This window comes from Marmota flaviventris, chromosome 7, assembly GCF_047511675.1.
Source record: "Marmota flaviventris isolate mMarFla1 chromosome 7, mMarFla1.hap1, whole genome shotgun sequence".
Taxonomy (NCBI): domain Eukaryota; kingdom Metazoa; phylum Chordata; class Mammalia; order Rodentia; family Sciuridae; genus Marmota; species Marmota flaviventris.
This window is the reverse complement of record NC_092504.1, coordinates 124333350-124355658: the sequence shown is the minus strand read 5'-3', so window position 1 is coordinate 124355658 and position 22309 is coordinate 124333350. Positions and strand designations below refer to the sequence as shown.

At 35.6% G+C, this 22309-nt stretch overlaps 1 protein-coding gene across 1 annotated transcript in view; it reads right to left on the bottom strand.

Annotated features, from left to right (window-relative positions):
- Otud4 (OTU deubiquitinase 4) overlaps nt 1–22309 on the bottom strand; it is a 45593-nt gene that overhangs the window by 9738 nt on the left and 13546 nt on the right. The window contains exons 4-17 of the mRNA XM_027926707.2: nt 19019–19065; nt 18246–18318; nt 16809–16890; nt 14201–14333; nt 10604–10661; nt 10244–10361; nt 10091–10155; nt 6918–7012; nt 5700–5803; nt 5412–5598; nt 3190–3352; nt 1148–1271; nt 737–792; nt 188–268 (exon numbers count right to left, since the gene is read on the bottom strand). Coding sequence (XP_027782508.2) covers nt 188–268; nt 737–792; nt 1148–1271; nt 3190–3352; nt 5412–5598; nt 5700–5803; nt 6918–7012; nt 10091–10155; nt 10244–10361; nt 10604–10661; nt 14201–14333; nt 16809–16890; nt 18246–18318; nt 19019–19065 — 1386 coding nt within the window. The remainder of the gene's footprint in view (nt 1–187; nt 269–736; nt 793–1147; nt 1272–3189; nt 3353–5411; nt 5599–5699; nt 5804–6917; nt 7013–10090; nt 10156–10243; nt 10362–10603; nt 10662–14200; nt 14334–16808; nt 16891–18245; nt 18319–19018; nt 19066–22309) is intronic.

The window sequence follows — 22309 nt, the reverse complement described above, 5'->3', positions numbered from 1 at the left end:
GACCCTGGGTTCAATCCTCAGCACCACCAAAAAAAAAAAAGGAAGAAGAAAAATTGTAATTGCACTTAAATTGTGATGCTAGAATAAATTCTCCCATTTCCATAGAGATGTTTCCTATTTTTATATCATTGTATACAAAGAACCCAGAGAATATAGTACTCAATGTCAAATGCAACAACTTACGTACTTGTTCTGCAGGAGATGGGCACTCTAATTTCTTTGACTTTGATGGTGATGAAACTCTTGTACATTTTTCATCACTGATATTCTTTGGGAGCAAAAAGAAAGTGTGATTTTGTATTTCAAAGACCCACATTCCAGGAATAACAGCAATTTCCTTTATAGTTCACTCCACATGCATCTGAGCCCTCTCATGATTTGAAATTTTTTTCCAATTATAATGGTCTTCAATAGGAAGGTTAGCTTTGCCTGTGTATCTCTATTCTACCATATTACTGGGTTGTTTCTAGCTGGGGCATGGCTTTAAACAATCTCCCTCGAGTGATGGAGAACATAAGCTACTCTGCAACTATTCACATAAGGCATCCCAAGGTACCTTGAAGACACAGCTATGACTTGTGAGCATAAGCCAGAATACAAACTCGCCTCTTTTCTGCTTCTCTTCTATACTAGTAGTTATAAAATGTTGAAATCATTTCTACCTTCTCCTACTTTTTCTTACTATAGTATCACAGTGTTAAAAAAAAGAAATGCAATTAGAATTTTAAACTTTTACCTCCAATGTGCTTGACTCAGGCTTTTTATCCAAGTGAATATGTCCATGGATAGGTTCTATAACATATTAAGGTAAAAAAAACGTAGCATCAACCACTTGTCAGGTTTGAATACAGAACAAAATATGAAGAAAGTCAACAGTACTACTGAAAGCATGTTTAGTCAATGAAAAATGCAGTTTTTAGAGTAACATTTAACATGCCTTAGGCTGAGTCAAAGTTTCTCGCCATATCTAACATTAAATATGGAGAGATTACTTAAGCAGCTTAACAATTTAAAAAGTACAGTTTTTACCCCAAAATAGTAGTCCCTCCGTTATTTACAGGGGATACATTCCAAGACCCCACCAGCGGATTCCTCAGAAAATTAAGAAAATCTTTCCCATCTGCTTTCAAATGAGGAAATAACGTACCTTTGTCTTTTCGTTCTTCTATATCCATTCTCCGCCTGCTTCCTTTCCTATCACTTACATGCGATGATTTTCTCTGAACACATGGGTTGCTACTCTGAGAAGCTGACTGACTCATTGATGAGCTCTTTAAAATGAACAAAACCCAACATTTGTGTTAAAATTTACTCACAAAACTATCAACAGAAATTCTGTAATTAATACTATTCTTCATACTTCTAAACCCAAAATCTCAAAATTCATAGCCCTAGATTTTTATGTTACTGAAAATAAAAATGATAGAATCTAGGGTCCACTTTTAATTATATTAATAGCTAAATGACTAAATCAAAGTAATAGGCAAAGCAGACCTTCAGCATAATTAGTAGTTAGACTTCATCATAAATCCATTTCAGGAAGCCACCCTGACCAGACCTTCACCTGGCAACTTACATTCTCTGTATAAAAAATAGCATCCTCTGTACCAACCTTCTGAAGAAACCATTGTAGAGGCATGATCTTTGTGGAGGGAAAAAAAAATCTAAATGCAAATTAGCAGATACAGTGCCATCAGGATTTTTATCACTGATATACTATACTATTACCAGAGCAAATCAATAAGCTCTGCATGAGATCCAACCTTCTAACTGCGAAACAAAAGGACTGCAATAAGTTGTTTCTTAAACTAAATTATTATTTAAGGTTCTAGGTTCCCATTACATTATATATTTCATATAGCAGCATAGAGGACCTTGGTCTTGGCTAAGGAATTTTATAGAAAATAGACCTGAGCCACTAGCAATCCCACGATGTCTAAAGATAATGAGGACGAACACCCCATTTTAGCTGGGCACAGTGATGAACACCGTAATCCCAGCAATTTGGGAGGCTGAGATAGGAAAACTTTCAAGTTTGAAGCCATACTCAACAACTTAGTGAGACCCTGATTCAAAATAAAAAATAAAAAGACTGGGGATATGGCTCAGTGGTAAAGCAACCCTGGGTCCAATCCTCAGTATTTTAGGAAAAAAAAAAATTAACAATAAAAAAATTTCACAATCTGTCCTTGCATTATAGTAGCAATACCTTTCACATTTGCTAACTAAAAAGAAGAAATATAGATAAAAGCTCAAATAATTTATAGTTGTCTACATAAAAATTGTAGAAAATTGACATATAGGACATGAAAGATAAATATACTTAGCGCACACACACAATGCCCTATGCTTTTGGGCATCTCTTCCAATAATTCCTAACCCTGTGCCAAACTGAATAACTATTTCACATAAGCTTTTTCAACTGAATTCTTCCTCAGACCCCTATGACATTCCATAACCAGAAGACAGAGAACTAAGTGTATGGGGCTTTAATGTTTTATGGTGGTCTAGTGGGAAACCTCTCAGAACACTCCATTTTGTATGTTTAATCCATTGTTACCAATTAGGATCATAGGTCATCTGAGTACCACTTACCAAGACTTAAAAGCCCACAGGGTTCCCAGTATCAATAATGAAGCAGTTACCCTTCCCTGTTCTGCTCATGAACCTTCTTCACCTACATGACTCCCCAACAGGAGTTAAGGAAACCTGAAGATAGAGAACTCTTTCATCAGAGAAACATCCACTGCAAATAGTGTCTGACACATGGAGCAAGGACAGAAACACAGGACTGCAGGATTCTACCTGAATAGTGAGCTCTCTTGAAAGATAGCTCTCACTTTATCAGGTCCTTGTAGATTTAATAAACAGTTCAGAGTATTTCCTGATTTAACAGATATTTCTTGTAAAAGGTTAAATGAATCATGAACCTCTCTATACTGCACATTATTTTGGCTACCAAATTAAATACATACTAAACATTTCAAACCAATTTACTTGCCAACCATCACCAACTTTTCAATAACATTTCTAGACCTATCTTCATGCAAAAAATGAAAAGGAGAATTAAATGATCTTTAAGCTTACAGTTTAAAAATTGTTAGCACACCATCAGAAATCTATGGTTTAATATAGAAACTATACTAAGACTTCCAAACATTAACCTTTAAAAATTCCCTTTATACATACAGAAAGAGCTGGGAAAGCCTGTTCATCTCTGTTCTGAATCTCATAGAGTAAACGAGACTCCTCTATAGCTTGCTTCTCTCTGCGCTCTTCTGGGGAGAGGCCAAAATAGTGAGATTCTCGACTTGTATGATCAAAATCTTCAACTCTCTCACGATCAGGTTTTCTGTCAAATAAAACATTCTTGTCAGAAAGAAAAAAAGACAAAATGTATTGAGTACCTAAAATAAAATTATCTACTTTCCAATATAAATGTTTGACTAATTTAGCCACACTAACACTTCAGAACTTTTGGCAGACTGATTAGTATGTTTCACAACTGGAACTGCTATAGTATCAGAATATCTCACTAAGATAATGCACTTACAATAAAGGAGATAAAAGATATATAATTCACTTCCAAGTAATATAGAAATAATTAAATCTCTTTTTATCAGCGCAGAAATATAAGTATTGTATATATTCTTTATGCCATATTCCAACACTTCGACAGGAATTTGCTCTCAAAAGAAAAAAGAGTTAAGCAATGACATTTCCTGTATATCAATACTAAATGAAAGCATACATGCAGTCCTACTTATGTTTTTGCTTTTTACAAAAGAAGAAACATTATCATTGAGGAAGAGATGAAAAATTAAGATGCCATAAATACCCTCTCTAAAGAAGAAAACTAGATAATTGGGAAAATACAGATAGAAAAGAGATTATATACAGAAAAACATTTAGGATGCTTTGAATTATGAATAATATGAATTAACTTCCTATCCTAAATACTTTTAAATTTTTTAAATGGATTTTTTAAAAAATTTTTTTAGTTATAGATGAACACAATACCTTTATTTTATTTATTTATGTGTTTCTGAGGATTGAACCTTGTGCCTCACACATGCAAGGCAAGCACTACTCTACCACTGAGCTACAATCCTAGCCCTTAAATTGATTTCAAGTATCTTATGCGTTGAATTTATCTCCTAAAAAAAAATATGTTCAGCTACCTAACCCCTAGTATTTACACATGTAACCATTCTTGGAAAATGGTTTCTCAGATGTAATTGAACTTGAATTGAGGTTAACAGGACTGGAGTAGGACCTAAACCCAAAGTGTCTAGTGTCCCCTAAGAACAGACAAAGACAGGGAAACACCATGTGATGACAGAAGCAGAGAATGAAATGATGTATCTATAAGCTAAGGGATCCCAAGGACTCTGGGCAACACCAGAAAACAGAAGAGGCATGGAACCTCTTTTCCTAACTTGGGCAACAACCTGATTTCAGACTTCTAGTCCCAGAATTGAGAGAATTTCCATGCTTTGAAGATGACTAGTTTGTTACAGCACTAGGAAACTCATAGTAATCAGTCTAAGAACCTACAATTCTGTCTTAAGATGCTACATAATATTTATCTTTAATGACAAAAGATTAAGTGCATGCTCAAGAAAAGGGAATGCCCAAATGTCAAAAATAAATCAATTAAAGACCAGAACTTGGCAAGGATAGGGAAGTCACTGGTCACAGTAACTTAGGAAGGCTCCAGAGTTCCTGGGAGACATGGCCATGAGGCCTGAAGAAAATGTCTCTACCAAGACCCCCTCAAAGAAATCTCCACAAAAGGGAAAGCTTTAATAGTGAAACTACTCATCAGAACAGTAGATTAGGGAAACACTCAACACCATATGCCACAGGAAAAGTATGACCCTTAAGTTCATCTTTCTCTGAATATTCAGTTAGAATGCCAATATTCATAATTGCTTAAATCTAAAACTTGCAGCCCTGTTTGGTATTGGAAACATGACCACAAAACTTATCAGAACAAAGTAAACAAACAGCTGAGGATGACTTATGTTCCTGTACAAAAGGCAGCATCCTCACCCTCCTCCAAGGATTTAAGAATGTGATCTGGAATCCAGTATTTATCACAAAAGCCACCAGAAAACTATTAAATACCAGAATAAGATCTGGCTAAAGTAAGACCTCCCAAGTAATTTGAAACAATTATTCAAAAATCAAGACCTTTGATCCTATAATATTACCTTGCTTCGTTTAAAGAGGATTAGAGGATTATAAGGAACTAAAATCCTTGCATGGTATTTTGCCAATACTTTTAATACTATATTACAAACAAGTATATGAACAAAGAGTTGTAACTGTTTAAAAGCAGGCAATGTGGCCAATACAATAAACACCTCTCACCTGACTGCCATTTCTCTTACATTCAGGAAGGTTACCTTATGATCTGTGAGGGTGTCCTGCTAAGATTTTTGTGCTCACTGGAGGATTTCTGAGACTGGGACCCTGAAGAATGACTAGAGAACGCATGTTGTCTTACTCCTGAAGGTTGCTGCAGGCGAGGAGGTAGTGCTGATGGGGCTTTTATTGGCTTGCTTGGATTCTTTGGCCCTCTGTAATCCATGTCTGTGGCAAGAATCCAAAAACACCTTATAATTTTCCTACCTAAACAACCCCAAATACGGCCATCCCTAATCCCCCAAAAAGATAACCTGATGTGTTCCTACCAGAATGGAAATTTTGTCCGGAAGTGGAAGGTTTTTTCATCTTCTTTCCTGACACTGTGTTCCAGCTTTCTGGGGGAGGTGCTTTGAGGTTCTTCTGTGTAGGTCTTCATAAGAAAGAAAAAGACTTTTAATAACTTAAAACAATCCTAGCTCTACTCAAAACAAATATTCCACATAAACATCTTATTTTAAACGTAAGTAAAATTTCTAGTTTTCTTACATTAAAAATAAATCAGAATTCAACTATAAATAGCATTTAGCAATCCTTACTTAATTCTAATCAAATAAAATAATGTATGTAAAAAACATATTTCCTAACTTTAAAAAATTATACATTAAAAGGCCTTAAATATAATTTAAGCAAAAGACTAAATTTAAGGAATGATTATTTATGCCATTCTATTGCCTAGTGGTACTGTAAACATCTATTAGAGAAATTGTGTGATGTCCAGGATTTCCTTTAAAATATTCCAATTTCATTCCCATTTAAAAAATAAAATATTAGGGAAAAGTAAATTAGAAAAGGTTGACAAATGCTGTGAGTTGCTGAAACCGGGCTTTGGTGCTCTGTTCCTACAATATTATCTTGCTTCGTTTAAAGAGGATTATCCTTCTACATTTATGTATGTTTAAATTTTCCCATGGTAAAAATTTAAGGTGTGACTCTACTTCCTTTTTCTCTATCTAATAAGGGCAGCAACAACCAGAACAAAAAGTGTTCCAAAATAACACTGTATAAACAACAAGTCAATAGTACTTCACTACTCAACCTGACAGACATTTCCTACTAACAGATGCAATGCAGTACTAAATGAAAATAGAAATGAATGTGCTCCCCACTCTCCAAAGCTCCCATTTTATAATTCGGCCAATTTCTAAAATAGCCTTTCTGTAAAATGATGCATTTTAAACTATACTCAATAAAATAAGTATTCTTTATTTAAAATTTGCCAACATGGAAAATAGTCAATTAGAACTCAAACTATTATTTCTAAAGATCTGATTGAAACTTGTGCTGGGGATTGAACCCAGGGTCTTATGCATGCAAGGCAAGCACTCTACTGAGCTATATCCCTAGCTTCCCTGAATACACTTTTTATACATGGGCAATACCTTTCATTGAATTTGCAAAGACACAGGGATATTTAGAAATGTTCATAATTACATCAGGCTAAATGGAAGAAGCAATGACTGCCTTGGCTGAAGGATAGTACATACTTTTTTCCCAGTTCTTCAACCAAAACTGGTCCATTTTCAGAGTGTATCCCTTGAATGTCTGCATTATAAAACTTTCCATTGTGATCCAACCTAACCTGTTGAACAATGGCAGAAATAAAAATCAGTTACCTGCTTCCTTTGCACTAGTGACCAGTTTCACCATTTTTATTCTCTTTGATTAAAGAGAAACATTTATTTTTTATGGGAAAAACAATGTAAGTTCAAAAGGAAAACAACAGAATATATCTCCCTAAGCTCCCAGACCTCTACTATACTTCTATCTAAAAGAAAAGCTTTGCTATCTATCCTTCCAAAATTTTTCTAGATTGTTTTTCTACATAGTTGAAGGAGAAGCTAGAGTACAATCTATTAAAGCTCTAAATAAGAGATAAGAGATAATCTGCCTCTGAACTCATGGCTGTTACACCGTATGCCCAGGCTTCCAGAACAACTATTATTATAGTTAGTAGAATCTTCCTTTTCTTTCTGACATTAAAAATGTGTAAACTCTGACTTTCTTTCTCCCTAAAAAGAAATGTATCAACTATTCTCAAACATACACTTGGTAACACCCAACTATATTGACAAAATAAGCCTTAAAGTTTGCTACTGTAGTTAAACACACACTAAACTATACACCTGTCCTCTATACTAGAAGCACATACACATAGTACTGCTTTAAGCAACCTCCTGCCTTTATTACATCAACAATCCCAATTGTTTGAAATATCAAACAGTTGATATTTCATTCCTTATAAATAACAAGGCCTCTTTACTTTCTTCAAAAGTTTTGCAATAAAATTTGTCACTTATTTTCATAAACAATTTAAACCACATCTGATTACACACTTCGAGTCATATCATTTTTTTAAAGATTTCAATTGTTTTATCCAAATTAAACAAATAGGAGAAACAAAAATAAAACACTCCAAAAAGAAAAAAACTAAACAGGTATCTACTTCACCAATTATTTTATCAATAGTGTCCACTTGGCCAAAAAGTACTTTTAACCTCAAAGGAAAGATGCTTGATTTACAATAACAAGTGTCACAATTTTAGCAAGATAGCTTTAAGATAAACAATTATCTCTTTTCTGCCAAGTGGGCAGGGAAGGAGGCCTCCAAGCTCTAAGTTTACTCTTCTTTTTTAATCTCTTCTAAGTTTTCCAAGGCAGTGTAGTTAAGAGCTTCCACAACTTTGCTGTACAATTAGAGCACACTTCTGCCAATTCCATATGGAAACCTCTAAAGAAATTATATTCTCTTTTTCAGCTTACAAGTACCCCAGAACAGAATACTAATAAAAGTTCTAAAGGTGAAACTCCACCACTGATGCCCCAGATATAACCTGATCAGATATTTTTCATGTAAACCAACTTATTATAAGGTAAATGAGTATTTCTTCCACAAGTCAAGAAGAAACATCTAGGGCTGGGGTTGTAGCTCAGTGGTACAGCACTTGCCTCACACGCACAAGGCACTGGGTTTGATCCTCAGCACCACATAAAAATAAATAAAGATATTGTGTCCATCTAGAAGAAGAGGAGGAAGAGGAAGAAGAAGAAGAAACATCCATCAATGGCGGTTCTAAGTAGTTTAAAAAGGCAAAACTTTTTAACCAGGAGTAGTGACTCATATTTGTAATCCTAGCTACCCAAGAGGCTGAAACAAGAGGATCACAAACAAGAAATCACAAATTTCCACCCTTGGCAATTTAATAAGACCCTGTCTCAAAATAAAATTTAAAAGGGGGTTGAGGATATCAATGGTTGAGTGGCTCCCAGGGTTCAATCCCAATATCACAAAAAAACAGGCCCAAGGACTATACTTCTGATGGAGATCATTTCTGATTAAAAAAAAAATTAACTTCCACATATTGTATGTGTGCGTGTTTCAAAATAACCGTGGTTTTTCATTAAAAAAAAAAAAAAAAAAGCACAGGGTCTCTCCAGCTTTAGCATTACTGAGACTTTGAACTAGATGGTTCTTGGTTGGGGGTGGGGAGAGGGAAAACAGAGCACTGTAAGACGTTTGGCCACCTCTTTGGCCTCCATCCACTAGATGTCAGTAGCGCCCTCTGTTTCAACTATTAAAAATGTCTCCAGACTGTTAAATGTACCCTGGAGGATGAGTGGGCCAAATTACCCCACAGTAAGAAACAGAGATCCTATCCAACTTTTCCCATTAACCATCAGCTACTCAAGTGCAGTTCAGTAGCTTATTCAAAATAAATAGCTCATAATTAATCTAACGGGGCTCATTCTCCTCCTTCCTTAGTCTAAAAGGAAAACATTATACATATATCAAAATCTTCCAGGAAGACTTTTACAAATAAAATAAACTGACCCATAAAAATCAAGTTTGAATCCATTTGCCAAATGAAATGAATATACCTCCTGAACATCCTGAAACCCAGGTCTTACACATGCTAGACAAGGACTCTACCTCTGGGTTAAATCTCCAGCAGACATTGTTTTTTCATTTTGTTTGGAGATAGGGTCTTTACTAAATTGTTGAGGCTAACCTTGAAACTTGCAATCCTCCTGCCTCAGTGTCCTGAGTCACTGATGTCTCCAAGTGTGCACAACCACACCCAGTTTATTATTACTTCTTTGAAGCAAGTAATCCCAAAGGCCAAATTCTTTTCAAAAATCATGGGAGGGGGCTGGGATTGGGCTCAGCGGTAGAGCGCTTGCCCTAGCACAGGCGGGACCCAGGTTCGATCCTCAGCACCACATAAAAATAAAGGCAGGGCTGGGGATGTGGCTCAAGCAGTAGCGCGCTCGCCTGGCATGCGTGCGGCCCGGGTTCGATCCTCAGCACCACATACAAAGACAACGTGTCTGCCGAAAACTAAAAAATAAATAAATAAATAGTTTTTAAAAGTATTTTAAAAAAATAAATAAATAAAGTAAAGGCATTGTGTTGTGTCCATCTACACCTAAAAAAATAAATATTAAAAAAAATCATGTACGAGGATACTACTGTTTAAGATACAAATTTTAGTATTCAAATATCAAAAAGCTAACCACTTGTGACCTATTAAAATGTATACATGAAAAACTCTGAAAATCCAAATTAGTAAGATATTCAAACCTCAGATGTTTTCTTCATTCCTATTAGAAAAAGCAAGATTCAAGTAAAATATTTTCTTCTTTTATACAAATCGCTTACTTGGCATTTATCTCCAACTTCATATTGTAAACCAGCAGCAATGGAATAATCACGTTTTTGTTGAGCTGTAAAAAAATAACAGTATCAAGTTTACTTAATTATTTTCAAGTGCCACAAAGCAATTTTAGAAAAAAATTCAGATTTTTAACTCACCTTGTTTAGACTTTAGCCAAATCTCATACTCGACATTTCTATATACTGCTGGATTAAGTGACTTAAGAACCTTTCTAGATAAAGGCAGGCTAGAAGAGCTCCCATTGTCCTTCAGGTGCTAAACAAACAAAGTCAGGAAGTCCAATCAACACAGAAACACTTTTAAAACATTTTTGTAGAAAATCTACTTACAAAAGTAAAATCTATTAAAGAATTTTAAAACTTCAAACAACTAGGAAGCAGCCAACAAATTTCTTACTAGAAAGATGTTCCTAACTCTACTGAAAATATATCAGAAAAAAGGCTATAAATTCATATTTTTATATTGAAGAACTAGTTAAAATCATTTTTAAAAAATACCTCATCGCCTGTCAAAGGTTTAAATCCATTTACATCATTAGCAGGGGTAGTTTTACTCCTACAAAGAAAGAAATACAACCATAATTAGGAGCAGAAAAATTTATTTGCATGCAAGTAACTTCTACCTCACCTAAAAATCTCAAGTTGGCTATACACTAAAAAGCTGGAGCTATCCTCCATTAAGCTCATACAAATTTTAGTGTAAGTATACAACACAAAAGTATGTATATGTTGTGTGTGTGTATCTATATGACAGAAGTCCAAGACCAAAAATACCAACCCAGTATCAACAACAACAACAAAAAAAAAAAAAAAACAGAAATACTCCATAGTAACTAGGGGAACAGATACGAAATTTAGAGAGATTCAACATAACAATGTCTTTCTACATGCAGGGAAGGCCCACTTTAAAAAAAAAAAAAAAACTACTCCAAAGTTAACTAAAGGAGGGTTCACAACCAACCATTTCATTAAAAACACCATGTAGCCCACCCAACTGGAAAACTGAGGCAGGTGAATCTCAACTTTGAGGCCAGCCTCAGTAACTTAGCAAGACCCTGTCTCAAAACGTAACAGGGCCCAGCAGCTCAGGAGGCTGAGGCAGGAAGATCCCGAGTTCAAAGCCAGCCTCAGCAAAAGTGAGGTACTACGCAGCTCAGTGAGACTCTGTCTCTAAATAAAATACAAAAATAGGGCTGGGGATGTGGCTCAGTGATTGAGTGCCCCTGAGTTCAACTGGCTGTTTTAAGTACTCTCTGTGAGTCTTCAATACAACCTAAGAACCATCATTTGAATTCACTGTAACATGCATAGCTAAACATTTATTCATTCACTCAAGTATTTGAGCCCCTATTAACTGCCAGGCACTACACATTAAGGTGCTGAGGTCCTGCAGTGAACTACATCTACATGAAATGTACAATGTAGGAAGAGTGTATTAAATGTTGGTAAGTACTACTAAGGGAGAAGACAGTGTTTATAGGCTCAAATAATAAAAAATGAAATGAGAAATGGTCTCGATGAAATGTCTTTTTTTTTTCTTTTTCTGTGGTGCTGGGGATTAAACTCAAGGCCTTGTACATGTGAGGCAAGCACTCTACCAACTGAGCTATATCCCCAGCCCTGAATGTCTTTTTGAATACGGACAACAAACCATAAGCCTACTTAGTATTCTAGGCAGACAGAACAAAATTTGCAAACACCCTGAGGTGTAGACCCATGGCTGGTGAAGCTAAACAGAATATTTCAATCTCTAGTTTTCAGGACACTTTCCAATACCTCACCCTTACACGCAGCAATTTCTACAGGCTAGACCAGAAAGTCAGGCCTAATTTCCAGTACTTCAGAACCCACCTATATGAATGTGAAACAAATCCAGGAACAAGAATACAGTCCTCCTTGGTCCTCTCCATGACTATGTATCCTGCCATTGTAATACAGAATTCTTCCCTAACTGAAGCCTGTCATCCCTTAGTTGAAGATGAACACAATACCTTTACTTTATTTACTTTTATGTGGTACTGAGGATCAAACCCAGTGTCTCACACATGCTAGGCAACCACCCTACCACTGAGCTACAATCCCAGCCCTGATAATCATCATTTCAAGAGCTACAATAATACCATATTAAGAAGAAACACTGAGCACAATAAAGTGCAAATCTCACATACCTACTCCACAACCCCTAGAGTAAACCTCTCCAGCCTTCACTCCAAACTTCACCCAACAACTACCATCCCAGAGTTGCTTCTTACACAAAAGAACCACAAAAAATGTACTAGAAGTACCTCTCACCCCAACCACAGATAAGTTAAAACAAGCCAGTCACTCTCTCTTCCAATTTCTCCTATGCTCAATGACACATCTTAATTAGGTGCCTGGAAATAACTATGAAGCAGAATTTCTCTGTGTGCCTACTTAGTATATTCAAGGATTAAACACTGACTGAAGCTATAATGAAATGGTCATAAAATTTTCAAAAGGGATCAGAAAATTTTAATTCAATAAATGGAATTCAAATTCATACACACACACTCTCTCTCTCTCTCTCTCTCTCTCTCTCTCTCTCTCTCTCTCTTATATATTTTTAAAATATTTTTGTCATAAAGAATTAGGTATCTGGAGCCAGGCACAGTGATGAACACCTGTAATCCCAGCAGCTCAGGATGCTGAGACAGGAGGATCATGAGTTTAAAGCCAGCCTCATCAACAGTGAGACATGCCGTGACTAAGTGGTCAAGTGCCCCGAGTTCAATCCCTGATACCCACTCCCCCATAGGTACACCCCAAAAAAGAATTAGATATCTGGGAGGATGGGAATAGGAAAGACAGTAGAATGAATCAAACATAGCTTTCCTATGTTCATATATGAATACATCAACAGTGAAATCCATATCATGTACAACCACAAGAATGGCATCCTAATTGCAATAAGTTATACTCCATGTATGTACAATGTCAAAATACACTCTACTGTCATGTATATCTGAAAAGAACAAACAAAAAAAAGAATTAAGATATCCTAAGGCTCAAGTGCCATTTCTATCTCCAGCTTCTAAGTGAATAATGCACCAAGTAGGATATTGTCTTACTCTCATAATAGGAATATACTTTTAGCTTTAATGGGAATGTAACAGGATTGGTTCTTATAAAATAAAACTTCTTAATATTTGTTGACAAAAACTAAAATATACTAGATATATTATCTAGGAACTAGATTTATGCACCTTATATGACTCATTTACATATCATTTAATTCTCACAAATTCTCCCCTTTAAGGATTACTGAAATATCCTCACTTTATAGCTACAGAAAAAAAGGTTTCTTTAGAGAACTTAAGTTGCCCCAAGTCTAGTCACTTAGCAGGAAATCAGGACCACATTTAGATGTTCAGACCCCAAGATCTTAATCCTGTATAACTTGTGTAGAAAAGAAAAAGAACCCCCAGTGACTCACAACCTACACAGAGGGATTATCCAAAGCTCTTTACACACTGATAACCCCAACTGAGGACTTTCATTGCTTAAAGAAGAAGCACTATCTAAGAGAAAATGCTCAAAGACAAAATGGCCATCCATCAATGAACATGAAAATGACAGGTTAAAATTTTACACTGCATACACATCTGTTCTACAGATACACATCTAGATTGTGAAGACAGAGTCATTAACCAAAATGCTGATTTTCAAAAGAACAATGTCATAATGTAAGGTAAAATTAGTGTTATACACCAGGCACAGTGGCGTCCACCTATAATCCCAGCAGCTTCGGAAGCTGAGGCAGGAGGATCACAAGTTCAAACCCAGCCTCAGCAAAAGCAAGGTGCTAAGCAACTCAGTGAGACCCTGTCTCTAAATAAGATACAAAATAGGGCTGGGGATGTGGCTCAGTGGTCAAGAGCCCCGGAGTTCAATCCCCAGTATCAATCAATCAATCAATCAATCAATAAAATTAGTGTCAGAGATCTATGGCAGTTTGCTATATGGCAAATTGCTATATTTTATGTGTGTTAACACCTTAAAATGTGAGAAAACATAATTGAAATGTCTCTTTGTATGGCGTAAGAAAGCTATTTTAGGATTTAAATTCATTCTTACTTGCAACTGTCATCCTCTGAATCGGATATTTCGCTGTTGTTTTCATCAGTTACTTCAGAGGTGTCTAGTCCCATCATGATTTTACTAACATCAGTCTTAAATACCTTCTCATACAGCAATTCATAAAGGAGAGCTGCAATTAATGAGAGATTTGTAATACTGAGTACAGGCATATTTTTAAAACAAGAACAGGAAAAAATGTGACTATATTGCTCAGGCTTCTAAAATCTGAAATAGTATCTGCAACATTTTAGTCAGTAACATAATTTCAATTTAATCAAAAAAATAATATAAGAATCGCCTAGAAAGCAACTAAAATTTTTCTGTGCAGATATGCAGTTTGAAATTATGCAAACACTACTATTTTTAAAACTAACATCATACAGACATTATGACAACTGTGAAACAAGTTTGATAAAGAACTAATCATACACACTGAACAATTACTACACTCCACACACTGCTAAGCACTGCATATCCTCAAATGTAATCTCAGTACATGCAGTACTGAGACTGAAGAGACTGAAATTTACGGATGTCATGCACATGCTTAGCCATAAGAGGCATTAAGATTGCTAGAAGAGAGCAAGGTGCAATGGCACGGGCATATAATCCCAGCAGGTTGGGAAGATGAGACAGGAGGACTGAGAGTTCAAAGCCAGCCTCAGCAATTTAGCAAGGCCCTAAGCAACTTAGTTAGACCCTGTCTCTAAATACAAAAAAAAAAAAAAAAAAAGATTGCTAGAAGGAGGAATATGGAATAGCAGAGAGTATACTAAATTACTAGTTAGAGGACCTGGATGCTGGTCTTAGCTTTACCACTGACTACAACCTGAGACAAGGCATTTCTCAGCTGTCTATGAAACAAGATGTTTGATTATATAACTTAGCTCCAGATTTTAATTTTATATAAAGAACTAAAAAGAAACTGTTGCAGGGGCTAGGGATATAGCTCAGTGGTAGAGTGAATGCTTTATTTAGCATGTGCAAGTTTCTGGGTTTGATCCCTAGCAGAAAGAAAGAGGCAGGGAGGGTCATTAAGAAAATGTATTCTCAGTTGGAAACAGAGGTGCATGCCTGTAATCCCAAATACTCTGGAGGCTGAGGCAGAAGGTTGCCAAATTTGAAGCCAGCCTGGGCAACTTAGTGAGACCCTATCTCAAAATGAAAACTTAAAAAAAAAAAAAAAAAAACCACTGGGGATGTAGCTTTTAATGGCAGAGTACGCCTGGCTCAACTATAGCAAACCCTAACCCCTTGCACACAGCCACAACCACCCTCCCCCCCCAAAAAAAAAGAACTATTCTATGTAACCACTGAAGGGAAGAAGTGTATTTAGACAACTTTGATTAAAAAACTCTAGTTCTGAAAACAGAAAAATATTTTACCAGAAATTCAAAAACACATGCATTTTAAGACTGTCATTTGGGTTTTACTTATGTGAGTTTTATCAAATCAAGTACATAAGAATTCAGGCATTACAAATTAAAAAAATTCAGGTACAATAGGTGCTCACCACCTAAATCAATCTGAAAAACCAACTTCACCCAGACCTTCTAGATTCTATAACAGGAGCCTTGTACCACCCACACAGCAATAGCAGGCTATAAGAGCTCTTTTCCCCAAAACTGAAATGTCCAGACTTTGACTAGACAAGGGAGGGAAAGAAATAGCCCAGGATTGCAGTTAGACATTTCTATCTCAAAATGCAACTTAAATTCAAAAAAAAAAAAAAAAAATCATTATATATGTCTTTACTGGTCAATATTAACTTAAGAACAAGGAGAAAAGCCAGGCACAGTGATGCACACTAATAATCCCAGCAACCTGTAATCCCAGCAACTATGGCCTGGGCTGAAGCCAGAGGATCTCAAGTTTGAAGCCAGCTTCAGCAACTTATTAAAACCCTGTCTCAAAGTAAGAAGAGCTGGGGCCAGGCACAGTGGCTCAGACCTGTAATCCCAGCAACTTGGGAAGCTAAGGAAGGAGGATCACAAGTTGAAAGCCAGCCTTAGCAACTAAGGGAAATCCAAAGCAACTCAGTGAGATTCTATCTCAAAAATAAAAAGGGCTGGGGATATGGCTCAGTGTAAAAGTGCCCCTGGGTTCAATCCCAAGCATAAACAAAACAAAACAGGAAAAGTTTTTACATGCCTGGCACCACTTCTTTGTTATGATGCTTTGTCACAACAGATGACCAAGAGGTAATTGTGGGAAGAAGCCATTTCTATTCTCTTAGAGCACCTTCCTCAAATAGTGGTAGGAGAAAAAACATCATCCCCCAGGAAATATTTGGGAAAATCTGGAGACATTTTTGATTGTCACAAATGGCAGAAATAAAGTATTACCAGCATCTATTGGTGAAGCACAAGTATGCAACTGAACACCCAAAAGTATCCAGGAGAACACCACACCAGAAAACTATCTGACCCAGAATGTTCACAGTGCAAAGGTTAAGAAATCCTACCTGAGAGTCAAATACAATCAAATCCTTGATTTGCTCACTCATTTAGATGTTTAAGCTATACACAAACATCTCTAAAAATGCATGTAACTCCTTTACAGCTTAGGAATAAAATTTTCCAAATAAATACACAGTGATACTTACACTGACACATAGCAGAACTATCTTTATACTTTATGGGATAGACAATATCATAATGATTTCCATTGGAAAAACATAGTAACACCTGAAAGGGAAAAACAAGACATGTTTCAGCCTCAACATTTACAAAACAACTTAGTCTGCAATGCCTCTGAATCACTATATCATTTCCAAATAAAAAGTATTTCAGAAGCAACCTAAATAAAGCTCCCATGTTATTGAACTATACTACTCCCAGAGGCTATACAGCCATTAAATCAGTAGGTTCTTAATGACATACAGAAATTATATAGAATCTCTCTCTCACACACACACCCACACACGCATACCCACATCCACACACACACCATGAAAACATTTCAGATACTTAAAAACAAATTTAAAGACCATAAAAAAAATTCCAAAACCTTAGTAATGGTAACCTTTAAGAGGCAGAATCAAAGACAATATTTTTCTGCTTCTTTACAACTTTAGTACTTTATATTTTTTTTTTTTGAGAATTTTTTAATTTTTTTTTTCTTAGTTTTCGGCAGACACAACATCTTTGTTTGTATGTGGTGCAGAGGATCGAACCCCAGCCGCATGCATGCCAGGCGAGCGTGCTACCGCTTGAGCCACATCCCCAGCCCCAACTTTAGTACTTTTTTTTTCCTTTCTTTTGGTGCTGGGAAATGAACCCAGGGCCCTGTGCATGCAAGGAAAGCACACTAACAACTGAGCTATATCTCCAGCCCCAACTTTAGTATTTTTTAAATACTTAATTACTAATGAATAGAGAAATTTACATTAAATTTTTTTAGAAACGTCTCGTTCCAAAAACTGCAGTTGTAAAGCCCAACTCCAGAGCAAAGACCTTATAAAGGCAGTAATTCACTCTTCCCCTTCCCTTTATCACAAGTATGGTGATACACAAATCCCTTCAACTTGGACTTCACAGTTCCCAAAGAGCTAATTAAAACAAAATTCTCTTATAATGAGTCAGTTGATTTTTCTTGCTTTTTGGCTTCATGAAATTTTTCCATTGTTTCTGTTTTATGACCAGATGATGCATTAATACCCTTGCCACTTAAATTATCTTTACAATGGGAAATACATGTGGTTACCAAAGAATTCCTGGATGCAAAGTAGAGCCTACTTTCACAAATTATTTTACAATTTAATGTTTAAACTGACACAAAACAACAGAAACAATCTAGTTCATCATATACACTAGTAGCATAATTATTTTCAGTGTACTTACTAAAATTACTTAAGAGGGTTCAATAATGGAGGAAATACAAAATAATATGACTCAATGATGATTATACTAATATAATATAAACTCAGAATGCCATAACTTTCACACACAATTATTTCAAAAAGTCACTTATAATTACAACTTATTAGGTCAATATAGGTTCTTTTAATTAAATCCTTTACAAACACTTGAAAAATTCTTACCTTTTCAGGAAAATTATTTTCAGTTACTTGTGAAGGAGAAACATTTGGTTCCCGATAAATTACAAAATCTTTCCTGAAAATAAAATTTAGAAATGACTTTTAAAGGAATATACTTCATGTATTTAAATTTAATAATTCATTCATCAATTCACTTAACTAATAAGCATCAGGTCATATTTTAGGCACTGGAGAAGAAACAAGAGCATAATGACATAACTAAGCAGCAAAATACCTACATAAAATTATCTTTTCTTGGAAATAAAATTTCAAATATAATTTTGATTGTTTATGTGTATGAGTGTTACACACACAGACATGCTTAAGTACACACACACACACAAAACTTCAGACATAATTCTAAAGGGAGACTTAGAACTCAAAGAAGATATAAAGAGAAAAAATCTAAACATTTGAAAAGAAAAAGCTAAGTACTGATCTGCTCCTTTATATGGGGCATAAGTAGTAAAACTAAACATTAACATACCTGTTTTATTAGCTCTGTTCTACTGGCTATTCAATGCTACTGACCTGAGAAATTACATTTTTCTTTATAAGGTTGATGAGGGCTATTTTACAGCCAGGAAAACTTTCTGTATCATTCCCAAAACTATTTTGATAATTAAAACTTCTAAATGTTGACAACTTAAATCTAACTGATGCAATTAACACAACACATATACACACCAAAATTAGGATGTTTTACATCTTCAGCAGAATAAATATATTAATTTCACAGTGATTTTATTTTTTACTTATGCTATTACAGTGTTTACCTGTACATAAGAGAAAGGGCACTTATTTCCACTTGTCCTACCCATTCCTGTATTGAAAAAAAAAAAGGAGGACTGCATTACACGTTTTACAATATACCTTATACAACACTGCTACTCATACCCATTATACAACACAGCTAATGAGTTTTTTATATATATTTATTTTTCAGTTTTAGGTGGACACAATATCTTTATTTTATTTTTATGTGGTGCTGAGAATCGAACCCAGTGCCTCACTCATGCTAGGTGAGCGCGCTACCACTTAAGCCACATCCCCAGCCCAGCTAATGAGTTTTAAAAGCCATTAATATTGTTAGTATCATTACTATTACAAAGACATTTATACAAAATAGGTCAATATATTTGGCACACATACTAAAAGCAGGCTAAGTCTAACAAAAATCTTTGTTATAGAAATAGGCTGTAATGTCAGTTCCTATCTGCTTGACAAGACTATGGAGTAGTACAAATTGAAAACGTGAAGGCAAAGGCTACCCTGTCTTATCTTCAGGGTGAATGAAGATCCTCAAGAGAACACGTTCCCAGCAATCATTTTGAAATAAAGGAAATTCTACCCTTAAAGAAATTGCTTTAAGCCTCTAAAAGGCAAATGGCCAGTACATACCAAAACTTAAAATACCCATACACACTTTGACTCAGCAATTCAACTTCAATCAATCTATTCTAAAAGAATATTCTGTTATGTCCACAAAACTGTATATAAACAAGGATATCTGTAAGCTACTTGTAATGGTGTTTTTAAAAAACATTTTTTAAATGAATTCAGTAGAGTAGCAGGATATAAAATCAATATTCATAAATGCATTTCTATATATCACTGATGAATCCTCTGAAAGAGGAGTTAGGAAAACTACCCCATTCACAATAGTCTCAAAAAATAAAATAAAATACTTAGGAATCAACTTAACAAAAGAGGTCAGAGACCTCTACAATGAAAACTACAGAACACTAAAGAAAGAAAGTGAAGAAGACCTTAGAAGATGGAAAGATCTCCCATGCTCTTGCTCTTGGATAGGCAAAATTAATACTGTCAAAATGGCCATACAAAGCACTATACAGATTCATGTGATTCCAATTAAAATCCCAACGTCATTCCTTATAGCAACAGAAAAAGCAGTCATGAAATTCATTTGGAAAAATAAGAAACCCAGAATAGTCAAAGCAATCCTCAATATCAGACCTTAAACTATACTACAAAGCTACAGTAACAAAAACAGCATGGTACTGGCACCAAAATAGACATGTAGACCAATGGTACAGAGTAGAAGACAGAGACAAACCCACATAAATATAATTATCTCATACTAGACAAAGGTGCCAAAAACATATATTGGAAAAGACAGCCTCCTCGACAAATGGTCTGGGAGAACTGGAAATCCATATGCAGCAAAATGAAATTAAATGCCTATCTTTCACCATGCACAAAATTCAACTCAAAGTGGATCAAGGACCTAGGAATTAGTCGACACCCTGTGCCTAATAGAGGAAAAAGTAGGCCCAAGTCTTCATCATGTCAAATTAGGCCCTGACTTCCTTAACAAGACTCCTAAAGCATAGGAAATAAAATCAGGAATTAATGAAAGAGATGAACTCAAACTAAAAAGCTTCTTCTCAACAAAAGAAACAATCGATGAGGTAAAGAGAAAGCCGACATTTTGGGAGGAAATTTTTTCCACACACACACATCAGATAGAGCACTAATCTCTAGGATATATAAAGAACTCAAAAAACTTAACACCAAAAAATAATAATAATAATAACCCAATCAATAAATGGGCTAAGGAGCTGAACAGACATTTCTCAGAGGATATACATTCGATCAACAAATACATGAAAAAGCGTACAGCATCTCTAGTAATTAGAGAAATGCAAATAAAAACTTAAGATTTCACCTCATTCCAGTCAGAATGGCAATTATCAAGAATACAGACAACAACAAATGTTGGTGAGGATGTGGGGAGAAAAGGCACATTCATACATTGCTGGTAGGACTGCAAATTGATGCAACCAATCTGGAAAGCAGTATGGAAATGCCTTAGAAAACTTGGAATGGACCCACCATTTGACCCAGCTATCCCACTCCTTGATTTATATATACCCTAAGGACTTAAAATCAGCATACTACAGTAATGCAGCCACACCAATGTTCACAGCAGCTCAATTCACAATAACTAAACTGCACAAGCAATCTAGATGCTCCTCAATAGATGAATGGGTAAAGAAACTGTGGTATATATATATATATATATATACACAATAGAATATTACTCAACATTAAAAGAGAATAAAATTATGGCATTTGCCGGTAAATGGATGGAGTTGGAGAATATCATGCTAAGTGAAATAAGTCAATCCCAAAAAGCCAAAGGCTGAATGTTCTCTCTGATAAGCGGATGATGATCCATAATGGGGAAGGGATAGACATGGGAAAAATGGAGGGAACTGTCATTGGGCAAGGGGGAGGAAAGGTAGGGAGGGTACAGGGGGCAGGAAAGATGATAGAATGAGATGGACACCATTACCCTAGGTACATGTACAATTGCACGATTGCACATATGGTGTGATGCTACATCATGTACAACCACTGAAATGAAAAGTTGTGCTGCAATTATGTACAATGAATCAAAATGCATTCTGCTGTCATATATAACTAATTAAAATAAATTAATTACAAAAATAAAATTAGTCATGGAAAAAAAAACTATTTTTAAAGTTCCTAGAATCCAAGAAATAAACTGGCACAAGGCAACAGGCCTGTAATCCCAGTGACTTTTGAAGCTGAGGCAGGAGGATCACAAGCAAGACCCTGTCTTGAAATAAAATAAAAGGGCTGAGAAACATAGTTTACTCGTAGAGCATTCCCAGCACTTGGGGGATGGGGGGAGAATCCTATGAAATCTATAATTAAACTGTACAACAGAACATCATGCATTCATGGAAAATGAGATGCATCCTTTTGAAATAAACGCAAGTCTATTAAATTTTTAAAAAGTCACAATAACATGATCTGTGTAAACAATCAAAAAGGTATATTTAGGGTTGGGGATGTGGCTCAAGCAGTAGCGCACTCGCCTAGCATGCGTGCGGCCCAGGTTCGATCCTCAGCACCACATACAAAGATGTTGTGTCCGCTGAAAACTAAAAAATAAATATTAAAATTCTCTCTCTCTTTTTTAAAAAAAAAAAAAGGTATATTTATCTGTATGTATGAATATGTATGCATAGAAACTGAAAAGAGGCAGTTTACTTAAATTGACAGTAGAGAGGACA